This window comes from Tachysurus vachellii, chromosome 18 (assembly GCF_030014155.1).
Source record: "Tachysurus vachellii isolate PV-2020 chromosome 18, HZAU_Pvac_v1, whole genome shotgun sequence".
Lineage (NCBI taxonomy): Eukaryota > Metazoa > Chordata > Actinopteri > Siluriformes > Bagridae > Tachysurus > Tachysurus vachellii.
Window position 1 is genome coordinate 8,754,436 of NC_083477.1, and position 17,367 is coordinate 8,771,802.

The following is a 17,367-nucleotide window of genomic DNA, read 5'->3' on the forward strand; positions in this document are numbered from 1 at the left end:
GGCAGGGCTTTAACTGGTAATAATTAATTTGTAATATTTATAACACTAGCTAACTAGGCCCCACCCACTCCGAGTACAGATACAGATACAGATAATTCATATGGTTAACGGATACAGATACAGATAATGCTGTACTCGCTCATCCCTACTATTTAGTTCTTAATTTTTATTGTTTATTTCAGATAGATGCCGTATGTTTTTTCTATATCGGGACTACAGGAAGCTTGGACACCCATGAAATAGATGGATGACTGATCAGCATTAGAGATGCAAGAAAGATGCATGAAGATGCATATCCAAAAAACTAAATACGTGTAATTCCTACACAAGCAAATGTGATCCCTACACACCTCTTATTTCTGTTTTGCTCTATTGTGTCTATCCATACACACAGAATAGGAACTAAATAGATTTTCTAATTGATCCATAATACAGTCCCCATAATTTTCTCTCTCTAATGCAGTATTGTATTCATTTGCACTAAATTTCATTACCCCTGGTTTGTTATGTAACATGTATAACCTTTTTTTTTAGCTTACTGTATGTGTAGGGGGAATTCTTCATCCTTCATTATATAACACCTCTGCTCCTTCCTCCATTCATTATTAAAGAGTATGTGCACTGTTTTATTCCCACACATGTCAAATGAATATGGTGCAAAATAAGAGTCACTCATGAAAATCCACACGCTTTGCTGATGTGTAGGTCTCTGCATGCTAGCTTTAAATTCTGACCATCTAATAGATCCATGAAGCCTTCAAATGGAAAAGAAGAAGAAGAAGAAGAAGAAGAAGAAGAAGAAGAAGAAAAAAAAAACCCAACTTGCTTAGAGTGTTTAAACTGCTTTGGAGTTTAGAAAAGAAATTTAAAAAAAGCTACGGAACAGAACGCATCAAATGTACTGCATTAGAACCCTTTGCAGAAAGTCACATTAAATGTGTAAAATTAACACATTATTTCCATGGAAATGTTGCAAACATTTTGGTTTTTACCATATGTTTTTAAAACATTTGTGCTTTTATGTGATTTTCTTTAAACATTTCATTTCCGTATTTTTTATGATATGATTTTTTTTTACACAGGATTCATTTCTTTTCAGATATTATTTATGTTCACACAAAGTATTTTTTTTCCATATGTGAAACATGTGATTTTATTCATCGCATATTATTCTCAGATGTGTGCTTGAGTCACACATGCCATGTGCAAGATCACATATTACTCACATAATCACGATGAAATGTATGTGGCTTTTCCCAGAAATGGCTGAAAATGTGAAGATGTGCAGAGGAGTGATATGTTAAGGTGTTGGACTACTGATGGGAAGGTTGTGAGTTCAATCCCAGGGTCATCACGATGCCCTTGAGCAAGGCCCTTACCCTCATGAGTAAGATTAATGTTAGTCGCTCTGGATAAGGAGCATCTGCCAAATGCTGTAAAAGTAAATCTAATCTAAATCAAAGTGTCACTATGAGGATGGACGAACCCCTTGGTAACGAAGGCATTGCTCCACGAACTGAATTGATTGGAGCCTATTTAAAGAAATAGTCTATACTATTCCAGATGGCAGACTAATTTTGCAAAATGAGGCAAAAAAAAACCAACATCTACAAGCAGATGTTTCCCACTGTGCCAGTTCCTCAGCCTGTACAGTAATTGTGTTAATGTGTGAGGAGTTCCTTTCTTCCATTGTACTTTTATTATAAATTAATTAATTAATTAATAATTATAATTATTTTACAAATAAATATTTAATCATTCTGATTTTTATTATATTAATACTTAATTGTCAATATAATAATAAATATAATGTCCATTCTCTTCACCATTACGTTTTGATCACCATTTCTATAACTATTACACCGGAAGAATCTTTTTTTATTATTGTTATTATTATTTCAACTTTATAACGTTTTTATTTTGATGTTTTTATGGTACATTATGCATGTTATTTTAAATGATTTTTTTATACCATTTAAAAAAAATAATTAAAAGTTTCAATAGAATATAGAGATTATTATTATTATTAGTAGTAGTAGTAGTAGTAGTAGTAGTAGTATATGTAGTAGTGATAGTAGTATTTAATTTAATGAGTTTAATCACACTGAGTAGTGGTTCATGTCTCACAGCTTCTCGGTATATGTACATGTGGATTACTCCATGTTCTCATATGTCCTTCCTCCTTTAAAAAATGTGTGTGTGTGTGTGTGTGGTGCATTGTATTTGGATTCAGTGCAGCCCTGATGAGGATAAATGATTATACTCATCAGAATAGTGAAGTATCCTGAATATTGCTTGCATTACTTTGTTAACTGTTGTCCATCTGTACACTGAATACAGAACCAGGCGAAGTTTTCCAAAAACATGAATAGCACAAAATTATTCACTAAATGGTAGTGCAAGTGTCATACTAAATGTTCTGTCAGTGAGCTGAACTACATTGGTCTAACCTTTACAATGCACAGTGAAATGACATGGTGCATGGAAAATCTGATTACACACTGACTAACAGAGGGTTTCTATTGTACACAAACAATGTACCAAAACTCTTTTATTCATAGCTTTGTGTACGCTTGAATAAACTTATCAATGTCTATACTTACATATAGTTAAATGGCATATTAGTTCTCATTGTTTTAGCTAAATGATTTTAGTGCATTGTAGCACCAAAATAAACAAAATTCACTCACTCCCACTTCAGTAACTGCATTATCCTTGTCAAGGTCTCAGTGGATCTGGAGTCTATTCTGGCAACATTGGCTGCAAGGCAAGTGAATTCAAATCCCAAATGGGCCGCAGTCCGTTGCAGGGCACAAGTCACACATCACACACACAACTCTCATTCACACCTAGTGGCAATTTACTGTAACCAGTCTGCCTGCCTGCAGGTTTTTGTGGAACTCTGCACAGACAGCTCTTGATTGAACTCAGGAGCTTGGAGTTGTGAAGCAGAATTATTACTGCATCAACCCTCTCTTTACTCTCTTAATCTCTCTCCTCATCCTGATATCACAGAATGCAGTAAAACAATGAAACAGGCAACATAGAGATCACTGGATATGTGATGTATGCAATATATCTGCTTGATAGCTTCAGAAATACAACTCTGTCCATATTACTTAGAATGTTTTCCCGCTGCATTCACACAAAGTGTTCCTGGGATGAGCTTTGAACCTACTATCACCCTGACTACGATAAAGTAGCTAATGAAGATAAATGAATGAATGTATGAATGAATGAATGAATCTTCATGAGATTTGGCTGCCCTAGCCCCTGAAATCCTTTTAAAATTTCAACAAATGGATTTACATTCATTAACCTACAATATATTTACCTGATGCTTAAACAATTTGGTGAGTTAAATGTAAAGGCTAAGCAAAACAATTTTTTTATTATTTATTATTAATCAATAATTGTTTGCGGTCAGACATATAATTGGACTCAGAATTGAATTAGTGCAGCATATGTCTTGTAGGATGTCTATAAATTTGATCCCTAAGTACATTTTAGTGCAAGTTCATGCTTTCACTGCTGCATTATACAGAGCCTGTGGGAAATAAATGGACTGGATTAAAAGCAGAGCCCTTGAGTACACATGAGCAGCTGGTGTGTGAACTGTTTTTAATGGCTACACCTTCTCCTTTCCTCTGTATCCAGAGCCCCTGTAATTGATGGTAATTAGGATATGGTGCCCTGGACTGTTGAAGCAGCTCCTGAGAGGGTGCACCTGGGAAAAGCCCCTGAGCTGAATTAGTTTCTGAGCCGCAATGCGGTTGAACTCGTTGCAGCCTGAAGCAGTGCGTACATAACTCTGACAGCATGGCAGACTACACTTTGAGTGAAAAAAAAAGTCTAGAGAATTAAAAGTCAGAAATAAAAATGTTGTAGTCAAAGTGTCCTCTGTGATGTGGGAAATTTATCATTTGCTCGGTTCTCCCTGAGCTCCTGGTACAGTGTATAACTTTGGACATGCATGAGCAGTGCTGCATTGCTGGAGGGATGATGTATACTGTAGTTTGGATCTAATCAGAAATCAAATAATCTACTGTGTCCTCAGAGATTTTTTTTTGTACACAGCTGGGTGGAAACCACATCCACTCTAAATGAAGATACAATCTTGCTGAAGGAGAATAATGGCTAAAAGCAGTGCAGCATGTTATTTAAGAATGAGTACAGTATTGGATCTGGTGCACTTCTATTTAAAGGTCACAGAGTTTGGTGTAAACATGTCCAGTCATGCCTGAATACTAACACAACTGTGTGTGTGTGTGTGTGTGTGTGTGTGTGTGTGTGTGTGTGTGTGTGTGTGTGCGTGTGTGTGTATGTGTGTGCGTGTGTGTGAGTGTGTGTGTGTGTGTGTGTGTGAGTGTATTTACTGCTCAAGTGACACTAGTAATAAATGTCATAAACTAAACACACACAAACACACACACACACAAACTCACACACACTGCAGTATTCTTCTCCCAAAGGACCACAGGATTATATCCTTCAACATTATCTTTGCTCTTAACACCAAATATCACCACCTCAGTCTTACTAATTTACAGTAGATAATAAAACGGCTTCTAAACGACCGTGGCTCTGTGTTTTCTCCCTTCTTATTGAACTTGTTTCCTTTTCCATCCTGTGGTCGTATTAAACATATGGATTAGTAGAGACTATTAAAGGAACAGAGAAGCAGCTGTGGCCTCATCAAGAGTTCATTAATTCAGAGAGACTATCTCTTTCTCTCTCTTGGTCTCTTGACACCTGTAGTGTGTTCTTCCCAGTGTTTACTGATCTAATGTGACTGACTATCTGTCACATCAGAGCAGTTCAATAACAGACTGGTGAAGCACACAACTTTGGTGTCAGACGCACATGCACACACACACACACACACACACACACACACACACACACACACACACACATTCACACACACACACACACACACTCACACACACACACTCACACACACACACACACTCACACACACACACACACACACACACACACAGTTTCTCTTCTCTCATCATTCATCTGATCAAAGTAAGTTTTAAAAAAGAACATAGGTGTGATTTTTTTTAAGGAAGCTCGATAGACATCTCAGTTGTGCAGCACCATCATACCACGTCCTCTCTCTTCTCACATATACCTGTATGAGTCTATAGCAGGTGTGTTTCCACCAAAGGAAACTTTCCAGGAACTGTTTCTCAAGCTTGGAGGAGATTTTAGGATTTTCTTTTTTTTAGTAACTTTTAGTGAAGCATATTACCATTGAAGGTGCCTTAAGTTGACTCTGAACTTCACATTATTTCATATTGCTATATATTTGCAGATGTGATAATGCTTAGAGCTGTGATAATTCCTCAAAATCTCTTAGTTATGTCTTTTTTTTAAAGCTCCGGTCAGAAAGAGCAGGTATGAGTAGGTGTGCTAGAGACTCCTAAGCACCTATAAAAGTGATATTATTTTCTCACGTTTAACAATCCAGCTCACGTTCGAGTCCACACTGCTGTTAGCCGTGTTTGGGTTATGTAAAGGTCAGAGTGTGTTTAAACCTGCCAAGTAATGTTAAACTTACACAACATTAACATGAGCTTTGGTAGGCTTTAACTGTTAGATTTTTTGTTTGTTTGTTTAGGTTTTTTTGTTTATTGTTTTTTTTGTGAAGCATTTTTATAAATTTCTTCGTCTTGCTGCCATGTATTGTAATTATCTAGATTTTAGATAATTTCTCTAGGTTTCTCTTCCATCTTTACCTCACTCTTCCTCTCTCTCTATCATCAGGGATTTCATTCATAGCATTCATCATTTATTTCATAACATTTATTTATCTACTTCTTTTATTCAGTCAAATCTTTACCTTTCAAATTCTCACCATCTCTCTTAGGTTTGAATTTTGGTTTCTGTTATGCTGCACCGTTGGGCCACAATTACAGGTGTGGAATAGAGAACGATAGGAAGAAATATAAAAAATGATGATTTTCCATAATCTCTTTGCCATGTCCTGCTGGCAGAGAGTCGTGTGATAACCTGCGGATGCCAGCAGGTGTCTCGTAACAGCTGAGGTAGCTGGAGACTTGCCATCTCATCATCAGTGCACCTGACCGTGACAGCTTAGTGCTGTCTATCTGCCTCTTGCATTCATTTACAAGCTTTTTATCTTTTCTAAAAGTTCAATGAACCATTTATAGGCTGTGATGGTTTTTATAATCACTTTGAAAGTGACCCTAGATGACCATAACAGAGATTATTACGGTTTGAACCCTTATCAGACTGTGATGTTCATGAATATAATTTCTCTGCCAGAGACAGTGGTCTTGCTTATTCTATCAATGCTCATTGGTGTGAATTGTTCTGGAAGGATGGCGTTTCAGTTGCGGTAGAAAACGTCTCTCTTGTGTGCACTTCAGAGCTAAGATGTGTTGGTTGGTGTTGGATGCTGTGGAAATATCAGAGCTTTTCTGCTCTTTTTGTGTCTGACTGCAGCTCCGCTGAAACCTCAGTAAACCATCTCATTTGAACGTTTGTTTTTGTTTTGTTTTTTTTAACTTCACTTATCTTTCTTTCCATCTTTGTCTTTCTCTGATCCCTCTGCATTCACACATTTCTCCTGTGTTGAATCTTTTTGAGACAGAGCTGGACGAGAGATTTATAGTCAGAGACAGTGTAAAGCATTCAGCCTGCATAACGAGTCAATGACAAATTTACTAGACAATAAAATGTTTATTAGCCCAATATCACATTTACAACAATCAATACATTGCATCAACGTTTATCTGAAAGCTTCATAACATTCATTATCACAGATTATGGTTTTACCTTTAATGGTCTTGCATAACCTCCATTCCAACTCCCACCCCAACCTTTCCATATTTGTATTTGGAATTGAAATGGATTAAATTTTGGATTACAGGTCAGATTGTCCTCATGTTGAAAAACTATTTATAATTAGCACAAATCGCCAAGTAGCTGAGTCTATGGCATTGTATTGTGTTGTGAAATATCGCCCTCTAGTGGAATAAAAGAGACTTTTTTTTTATATTGTAAATCATCTAAATTCATACAAATTTATCAGGCAATGTGTATAACACCACTGTTCTATAAAGCTAAAAATACATTACATATTGTAAAAATACATTACAATACGTTACATTTTAACCCTGTACACATGTAAAACATGGGAAAAGTTTAAAATACATCAGTTAGAATGAAAATCTATTAACCACCAAAGAGACAACTGTGTTTTCTTACAATTTTAGCACAATGTTTCTAAGCTGCACATACAAGCAGTTATCTAATTATGTAGCAGCAGCACAAAGGGGAAAAAAGCATACAGATAAAGGACAAGAGGTTCAGTTACTGTTCAATAAAACATCAGGATGAAGAAAAAATATCTATCTGACTTTTATTGTGACACAGAAGTTGACACCAGAAAGGCTGGTTTGAGTCTTTCAGATACTGCTGATCTCTGAATTTTCACACACAGTCTACACCAATAAGTGGGAACAATAATAAAAAAAACACAGAGTAAGTGACAGCTCTATGTACAGAAAGCAGAACAATTAACCACACATACTGTACAACACTTTTTTTAACCTCCTTATGGTGGAAGTGCTGAATCTGGCCTGTCTCTCGAATGAGTTATTTTCTGGTTAATATCACTCCTTAAGGCAAAGAACATTAACCAGAAAGTAACTACAGGAGTTTCTTTCTGAAGAGAAATAGCTTCCTGATAGCTCTTGGTGTGTGAGTGAAATTTAATCAGTATCTTTTACAACCCCTTTGCAAACAGGATTAAAGAATTCTAGATGTCACATTTGTTTAGTATTTTATTACTCATTGGCATTGTTTTGGATGTAGTTTGTTAGTTGGTTTTATCAGAGATAAGCAGACAGATGTAATTCCAACCATGCACATTAAACCATCTTACTTTGCCCTCAATTCCACCAGATGCAGAGACAACGATCAATAAACCCATCACCATGCTTGCGTTTTTCACAAGACCTCTGTTCATCTCTTCATCCATCCATTCCTCTCTCTGGGGCACAGGACTTCTGGAGTTTCTGGTGTCTCCGATAGCCTGCAGAAGGGCTTGATCTATTTAGTCCTGTCAGTCAGGGAGCTCTGTATCAAGGACGGTAAGTGAGGGAGACGTTAAAATAGCGGCTGTTGTTAATGAAAGAATATAGTGAGAAGAGTGAAATATCCAGCCTACAGGGAGAGAAAGCAGTTTAGCCAGATATAGAGCAGATCAGTAAGACCCAGATTTGTGTGGAAAGCGATGAATCTAATGTGCAACCTTTTGTGCCATTTGAGTCAGTTATTCACACAAGGATTAATCCTAATTGTTGATTGCGTTGTGTTTCAGGCAGGTTAGAAGGTCCACATTATAAGGACAGCTCAGGGATGTTTATGACCAAAACAATAAAGGGATTAGTCACATATTAACAATTCTTGCAATCACATGAGTTGGGTAAAAGGAAGATACATGTCAAGACTCTTTTCTATTATGGCTTCCAGTCAGTAGTGGAATAAGTTGCTAACTGTCGAACAATGTCTAAAGACCTACCGCTTCCTGACGCACATCGTCCATGACCAAGTGAACCAGTATCAACCTATTTGTTGATAGAAACTGCCACATGCTGTAAATATAAAATGGTGGAAGCCATGTTTATTTGACCACAAGTTACAATCTAGTTCAGGGCAGAAGACTGGCTTACATTGCATTGTTCGGTTTCTGTTGCTTCAGAGTAGCTAGGATGAATTATGTAGAACTGGAAAGCAAAAAAATATAATAGCAATAATAAAAAGAGAATTAGCGTAAAAGAAAATTATCATGGATCATCAGTGCAGGCAGACAGACAGAAAAATAGACCAAAAATCTCTGATCTAATCTGATCTGTGAGCTCATATCTTGTTGTTAAACATCATTGTAGGACTACAAGTGCCCTTCTGCATGTGTGGCCATTTAAAGCCAGTACATCGAACTCATCTCATTCTTCTTTTTTTTGTTTTCTCTTTATTACTATATTTTCCTCTCTTTCTGTCTCTTTCTATCTTGTTCTTTATTTGTCATGGATAAAAAAGAAAAAGAAAAAAAAGATTAAGGGCAAGAAAGTCCACCATCACTCTACTTGCTTTTTACCCACTGATTGTATTTGTATTTAGCTGGTTATAGTTTTATTAGTAACTGGATCTGCTTATTACATTTTCCAAAAAACAATTTGGAGAGCTGTCATGTACATTTGCATTACAATTATCGTACTCTAATCAGCAGTCACATTATATACGTTTTTTTTTTTTTTTTGATAAACCGACCAGACATATGAAATTATATCCATGTCATTCTTATTAGCTCCCCTTTGGACAGAATGACGTTAATAATGAACAGCAACAGAATTCCCTACTCTTAAATCTTCTAAAGTCTTGTGTGCAACTGGCATGTACTGTACTGGTTTACATCCATGACCTGAAATCAGGGCAATCCACCAGCAATCCATGACCTGAAATCAGGGCAACAGAACAGAAAGTTGACCTACACTCAGTGTCCACTTTATTAGGAACAACTGTACAGCTGCATGTTCATGCAGTTATCTAATCAGGCAACCATGTGGAAGCAGAACAATGTTAACAATCATTCAAATATAATTCAAGAGCTTTAGTTTTCATCAAACATGAGAATGAAGTAAAAATATGACCTCTGTGACTGAGGCATGGCTGTTGGTAGCAGATGGGCTGGTTTGAGTATTTCAGAAAATGCTGATCTTAGAATTTAATACACAGCTCTGATCTGTGAGTGCATATATTGTGCACTTCTGCTTGTGTGGTAATTCAAAGCCAGTTTCTCAACCTTGACTCAACCTTTGGGCATCTGCATTACTGGAAATTTTATACAATATTTCTGTTCCTGTTTTACACACACACACACACACACACACACACACACACACACACACACACACAACTCTGTTCTGATATGTAAGCACATATATTGTTGCTAAATATGGTTGCAGGTCTGCAACAGCCTCTAGGATTTACATAGAACACTCTTTACAACCGTGATGAACAGAAAAGAACCTGGTCTTTTTCCAGTCTTTAGTGGTAGGTTGCATACTGTTTGCTGATCGATCCAGAATTTGAATTTGCAGACTTAATAAATTACAGTTGAACAAATGTCACACCAAGAGGCCGTATCATATACACATTCGGTTTCTTATTCTATATGTTGTTGTTGTTGGTATTTTTGCTGCTCCCTTTTCGGGGTCATTACATAAGCTCACATGGTCCACATATTAGATTTTGGCAGAGGTTTTCTGCCAGATGCCCCTCCTGATGCAACCCTCCCATGTCATCCAGGCTTCGGACTGGCACTAAGAGTAAATTCTTCAGTGGCTGGGTAAGCTCCCTGTCCAGGAACCAAACCAGGGTCGTGGCAATGAGAGTACGGGATCCTGCCGCTGAACCTCCAGGAGGCTACATGCACATACTATATGATATAATGTAATATAATTTTACCACTGAGACTTTGAATATATAACGTGCACTTTTTTTATTCACTGGACAAGCAAATGCTTTAATAAATAGTTTAAATATAACTATTAAAAATGCATCACTTAAACTTCAAAATAAAAAGATCTACGCTCTTTCTTCCTAGAAATAGAAAACCTCGTTCTGTAGCAATCAGAAAAAATCTACATCTTTATTATCATATTCACAGAATTGCTTCACACAGGATGTTTTTGGTTTTTGCAGCATTCTGTGTGTAAACTCTAGTGACAGTTGTGTGTGAAAATCCCAAGAGGTTAGCAGTTTCGGAAAAATCTGGCACCATCAAACATGCCACTGAGTTCAGAGAATTTCATTCTGATGTTTGATGTGTTTACTTGCACATGACAGTGAGATTGGATAATCACTGATAAAAAGTGTGCGAATGTTCTTAATTCAAGTTCAAGTTCAAAATTTCTTTATTGTCAACTCACAGTACAGTACATGTACAGTACATACACATAGAGAATTGAAGTTGTATTTCTCTCAGTCCCAAGGTGCATAATATTAACAATGGAATTGACATATGCATAAAACAGTGCAAGGCATAGGCAAATAGATTGAAAAATGAGCAGAGAAATGCTGCACAAAGTGACTGGTGCATGTTGTCGTATGTTGGTGGTGGTGGTGGGGGGGGGAGGTGTGAGTGGAAGGACCTGGGGATGTGGGATCTGGAGGGGTGTGTTGTGTTCATATATCTGTGGTGCCTGGGGCAGAAAGGGAAGTGGAGGCAAGTTCGAGAGTGAGTTCAGCTTCCTGACCGCCTGATGAATGAAGCTATCCTTCAATCTGTTGGTCCTGGCCCGGAGACTCTGCAGTCTCCTCCCTGATGGCAGCAGACTGAAGAAGCTGTGTAATAAAGTGTCTGATGAATTTATGTGCACAGTCTGTTGGAAGGGCTTACATTAAGTCAAGTCAAATCAAGAAGCTTTTATTGTCATTTCAACCATATATAACTGTTGCAGTACACAGTGAAATGAGACACAGTGAAAGTTTCTTCAGGATCATGGTGCTACATAAAACAAAGAGAGAGCGTGCATCTGTGCAACCTGGTGCAAACAGTGCAAGACAAAAAGACAGTGCAGGACAGAAGACAGTGCAAACAAACAATACTGTTATGAACGCTTAATATAGTAGCAGCAGTTATATGAGGTATTGTAATGTATTGTGCAAAACAGCAATCGACTGAAATGTGAAAGACAGCATGTGCAAAGAGCAAAAACTGTGTGCAAAAACAGCATGTAAACAGTTTGATATGGGTGGTGGTGTGTACATAGATGTAAATTGGAAGAGTGTGTATTTGGTGAAGGTTAGTACAGTCTACACAGTGTGTGTATTGTGCTCAGTACAGTTCAGCTCATTTATTGAGGAGTCTGATGGCTTGTGAAAGAAACTGTTACACAGCCTGGTCGTTGGCATTGCGAATGCAGTGTGTGGTGTAAATGTCTGTGATACAGGGAAGAGAGACTCCAATGATGTTTCGACTCTCCTCACTATCCGCTACAGGGTCTTGGAATCAGAGATGGTGCAGTTCCCAAACAAGACAGTGATGCTCTCAATGGTCAGTCTGTAAAACAGTAGGATGTCAGGTTGGGGGGAGCTTTACTAAGCCTTTGTAAGAAGTAGAGATGCTGCTGGGCTTTCTTGGTGATGGAGCTGGTGTTGAGTGACCAGGTGAAGTTCTTGGCTAGATGAACACCAAGAAATGTGATGCTCTTTCCGATCTCTACAGAGATCAGCGATTCGTTTTATCAACATTCAGAGACAGGTTGTTGGCTCTACACCAGGCAATTAGCTGTTTCACCTCCTCTCTGTATGCTGACTCGTCGATCTTGCTGATAAGACACAAAATGGTCGTGTCATCGTCGAACTTGATGATATGGTTCAATCTGTGCATTGCTACACAGAAATGAGTCAGCAAAGTGGAGTGTGAGGCAGTGTGGCACTCTTCTAAAGTCTTTTACCAGAGGCACAAAAGGAAATTTGTGGTTAATTGCTAATATGAAAGTATACACTCAGGGGTTTCAGAGTCTTCTGCTCTCTGAGATGCCCCAAGTGCTTGTTCATGAGCATCTAAAACTATATTCTATATTCGACCACTAAAACTCTGTGTAAGGTTATACCAACAGAGGGAATCTCAAACTGAAAGCCAACAGAGACCTGACACATTTTATATCAGACTTTACATATTAGATGTTGGCCTTATAACTGCGCAGAAAGATTAGATTATTAATTCATATTTGCTTGTTCTTTTTAATTGAATACTGTGTATTTCACAAGTAGCAGGTTTACTCTTCAGAACTCTAGGTAGTGCTGGCTGCGGTTTATTCACCTGCAAAGACAGTGAGATTATATCAGGACAAACACTGCTGAGGCTGTTCAGATCCCAGCGCTCAGCAGCTTAGATTTCAGTCAATTGACCTTTACCTGATGGTAGGACGGCAGTGTGAAACAACAGCTAATATGAAAGCTGCAATGTGTGCAGTGTCCTTTGCAACTTTACATCACCTGCAGGAGCAGGTGCTTATACAACTCTGGGAAAAAACAAATCTGTTCTCCAATTCTGCACGAAAAAGGAATTTCAAAGGTCAGAAGGTCATCTATTGTCTTCCAGGACTCTTTTTCTAGGCTAGGCCTAAATTGGTTCTTCCTTAACCTATATGCCGTTTTCTGCTGCTGGGGATCTTAAGGGATTTTCTGCCCGGAAAATCCCTTAAGCCACAAATCCTATCATTTAAATTCAAAATATCTCCAATCATGATGCATGTATGTGTATTGTCTATGAATGAATAAATTATTGTATAATTAATGTCAGAAGGTGATTGACATATCTGCCTTTGGGCTTTCGATGGTGGTGGAACATACGGGCATGGGTGAAGAAGGACGATGGCGAGGAATGGGTAGTTGTGCAAAACAGGATTGGAAACAGTGATCACTCCATCTTCTCACCTCACCCGTTTCCCAAGAGAGCTCCGGATGACGTTGTACTAACCACGGTCCTAGGGTCAGCCCTAGAATGACGTCCGTGGTGGAATTCTCCAGAACCAGAAATCTGATGGTTTTCCGGTGTAGGACTCCCACTGTCAGAACGAGCTCACATGTCTTGGAGTTGATGGAGGATCGGTTGATGGGTTTGCCAGTCACAAACACAAATGCCAGTCACAGATAGCAGATGAGAGTATCCTGAACAGATGACAGGAGCTGAACAAAAAAAAAAACCAGATGAACAAAAGCTGAAAGAGACAAAAAAATCCACAAAGGGTTAGAATTCAGGCAGGTAGCAACAATACTCGCGTAGTAGTGACTGGTGACTGGACGGGGAATGAATGAATGAGCAGTCCTTATATATGTGTGAACAGGTGAATGGGACCAGGTGATGGTAATTAGTAGTCAGGCGAAGCGGAGAGTTGCGGGAGAGTGAGTGTGGAGCCTGGCGAATCCGTAACATCCAGTCTGCTAGGTCATTTCAGTGCAAGAGCACAGTTTCCATCACTGGCTTGACAATATGTTGGGGTCAGCTGCAACGTGCAAAAGAGGCATGAAAGAAAATCTGTGGTGGCCTGTTTTAGAAGTGAGGTACATAAAGAGGGCAGAGAGGAAATGAACCTAATGTGATACAAGGTGTGGAATATCAAGAAGATGAAGAGTCTAAGAGTGAAAGTTAGTGAGAATGAACTCATTATAGCAGCATTAGACATTACATCTTGTATTGTGTGTCTATGTGTAGGAGTCTGGGACTGTGTTTCTGTGAAATGTTGCACATCTCATTTCTGAACGGGGAACTGATTTTCATTTGCACATTTTCAAAATGTATTCAGACAAAACTACAACTAGATATAAGATCCAATCTTCTGTTTCCATGAGCTGTTATTTAGACATTTGTGACTTCTTTAATTTAGTTGTTGCTCAGACTCAAAGAAAAGTACAGAAAACTATACTGAATTGATATCTCTCTCTCTCTCTCTCTCTCTCTCTCTCTCTTTCTCTCGCTCTCTCTCTACTCACACACACACACACACACACACACACACACACACACACACACACACACACACACACACTGTCTATCTATCTCTCTTCATATCTAGCTGCAAAAATGGCAATGAGCAGTATCCTGAACATTGATGACATTAAGAAAGCCCTGGATGCATTCAAAGGTAAAGAGTGCGTTTATTCTTTCCTTTCCTTTAATCAAAGATTAGAGCACAACAAATTCATCCTTGTAGGCCAAGGCTTCATCTTTGCCGATGAAGAAAGTTTTCTTCATTAATCTTCTGCATGATGTGGACTATGAAGTGAACCCATCGGACATTTCATAAGTCCAATAGATTTGTTCAGATTTTCACAAGATCCAATAGCATGAATACAAACTGAATTCAATTTGTAGACTATTTTTCTAATCAAATTTTGATTTTATATTGTTATAGCTGCTGACTCATTTGACCATAAGAAGTTCTTCGAGATGGTGGGACTGAAGGCAAAATCGGCTGAGGATGTGAAGAAGGCATTCCACGTACTGGACGCCGATAATAGCGGTTTTATAGAGGAAGAGGAGCTCAAGTGAGACATGGGCACATACAGAATAGGTTTAATTAGTTAGTATGTATTTGAGGTTCATTTTCTCTGATATGTCTTATTGTGAATATAGATTTGTGCTGAAGGGCTTTGCTACCAACGGAAGAGATCTGACTGATAAAGAAACTAAAGCCTTCTTAAAGGCAGCTGATAAAGACGGAGACGGAAAGATTGGAGTGGAAGGTGAGCAAAATATGCAACATTGCAGGAGATTTAAACAACAGAAGAGGTGCTAGGCTGTTGGCCATTTAAAGACCTTTACAGCTTATATTTGTAAATAGCTTTTTATCATCTTCTTTCTTTTCTGTGGTGAATTGCAAAAGGAAGACTTTTCCATTTGACAGACATTGAAAGTAAGATGGCACGATGCCAAGTACATGCATATGTCAGGTTCTTCTTTACAGCAGCCGTAGGAGCTGATCTGCCTTTACTCTTTGTCTTTGATTTGATTAATTGAAGAAACAGGACATACACCTGGTTCATATAAGTGTGAATGAAGTGTAAATTTAAGCCCTCCATGCTATAATGTAAAGATCTTGTGGAAAAAAGCACAGAAAAAAAGTTTGTAATCAAATAGTGAGATCTGGAAAGTATAATAATCACAGCAAATAGAATGGAGGGAGATATAGAATGAGTTTGTGTTGTAATTACTACCAACTAATAACAACTGAAAAAAGATCTAACCTAACCCTTATTTCGCTCTCTCTCTCTCTCTCTCTCTCTCTCTCTCTCTCCTCTCTCTCTCTCTCTCTCTTCAGAGTTTGCTGCGCTTGTCCATGAGTAAACAACACTGTCCAGGCCATCACATTGCCCTAATGACTCCTGACACACTCCCTGCACACACACTAACACACACATTGCACATTTTCACTCATGTCCTACTATCATGATATGTATGTATTTATGTATTTATTTATTTATTATTTTTTTATACAAATGTGATTCAGTGTTAGTGTACAGGTGAAGAGGTGCAAACCTTCATCTTGGAAGTACAGTATAAGTGGTAAATCTTTTCAGAGGAATAGCCCAACTCCTTCATCTGGATTATTCTGCATTCTATTTTATTTCTCACTTTCCCTTCTCCATTTATCAGTTGATCATTTGTTCTTTTCTCTACTCCTTGGCATTGCTTTTCCATTGCCCTGTCTCTATCTTTCCCTCACTCCTTTCTTTTACAGAGCTGTTGTGAAATACACCAAATGAAGTAGGTCAAACTGTGAAAGAAAAAAATAAAATAAGACAATATGCCTCGAGGTCTCTGACTCATTGAAGGTCATTATTTTTTGCCATCTTTATAGCTTTTTGTCACATGTACTAATCCTGTAAATCTTGAGGGCCAGACACACACAAACACACACACTCACATATACAGTATATATATGTATATATATATATATATATATATATATATATATATATATATATATATATATATATATATATATATATATATATTCCAGCTTCCACGGGAATTGTGCATAAATCCTTGCACAATTATCGTGCTGCAACATGAGGTGATGGTCGTGGATGAATGGCACAACAATGGGGGATCTCGCCACGGTATTTCTGTGCATTCAAAATGCAATCAATAAAATGCACCTGTGTTCGTTGTCCATACAGTAACATAAGCCTGCCCATATTATAACCCCACTGCCACCATGGGCCACTTGATCCACAACGTTGACATCAGCTCACCAACATGACACAATACACGCTGTCTGCCATCTGCCCTGTACAGTGAAAACTGGGATTCATCTGAGAATAGAACACCTTTTCAAAGTGCCAGACACCATAGAATGTGAGCATTTGCCCACTCAAGTTACGACGATGAACTGCAGTCAGGTCGTGACCCTGATGAGGACAATGAGCATGCAGATAAGCTTCCCTGAGACAGTTTCGGACAATTTGTGCAGAAATCTTTTGGTTATGCAAACCGATTGTTGCAGCAGCTGTCCGGGTGGCTGGTCTCAGACGATCCTGGAGGTGAAGAAGCTGGATATGGAGATCCTGGGCTGGTGTGGATGTACTGCCAAATTCTTCGAAACGCCTTTGGAGATGGCTTATGGTAGAAGAATGAGCATTCAATTCATGGGCAACAGCTCTCGTGGACATTCCTGCAGTCAGCATGACAATTGCACGCTCCCTCAAAACCTGCGACATCTGTGGCATTGTGCTGTATGATAAAAACTGCACATTTTAGAGTGGCCTTTTATTGTAGCCTGTGCAATATTCATGCTGTCTAATCAGCAGCTTGAT

General features: G+C 38.3%; 1 protein-coding gene across 2 annotated transcripts in view; it reads left to right on the top strand.

Annotated features, from left to right (window-relative positions):
- pvalb6 (parvalbumin 6) overlaps nucleotides 1–16,359 on the top strand; it is a 35,078-nt gene extending 18,719 nt beyond the window's left edge. Inside the window, exons 2-5 of one of the 2 annotated variants that reach the window (XM_060892333.1) lie at nucleotides 14,625–14,693; nucleotides 14,964–15,096; nucleotides 15,185–15,294; nucleotides 15,870–16,359. In XM_060892333.1, coding sequence (XP_060748316.1) covers nucleotides 14,633–14,693; nucleotides 14,964–15,096; nucleotides 15,185–15,294; nucleotides 15,870–15,895 — 330 coding nt within the window. In that variant the 5' untranslated portion in view covers nucleotides 14,625–14,632 and the 3' untranslated portion in view covers nucleotides 15,896–16,359. Of the gene's footprint in view, nucleotides 1–14,624; nucleotides 14,694–14,963; nucleotides 15,097–15,184; nucleotides 15,622–15,869 lie in introns of those variants that run through there. The other variant, XM_060892332.1, reaches the window with a different exon arrangement.
- The last annotated feature ends 1,008 nt before the right edge of the window (nucleotides 16,360–17,367 follow it).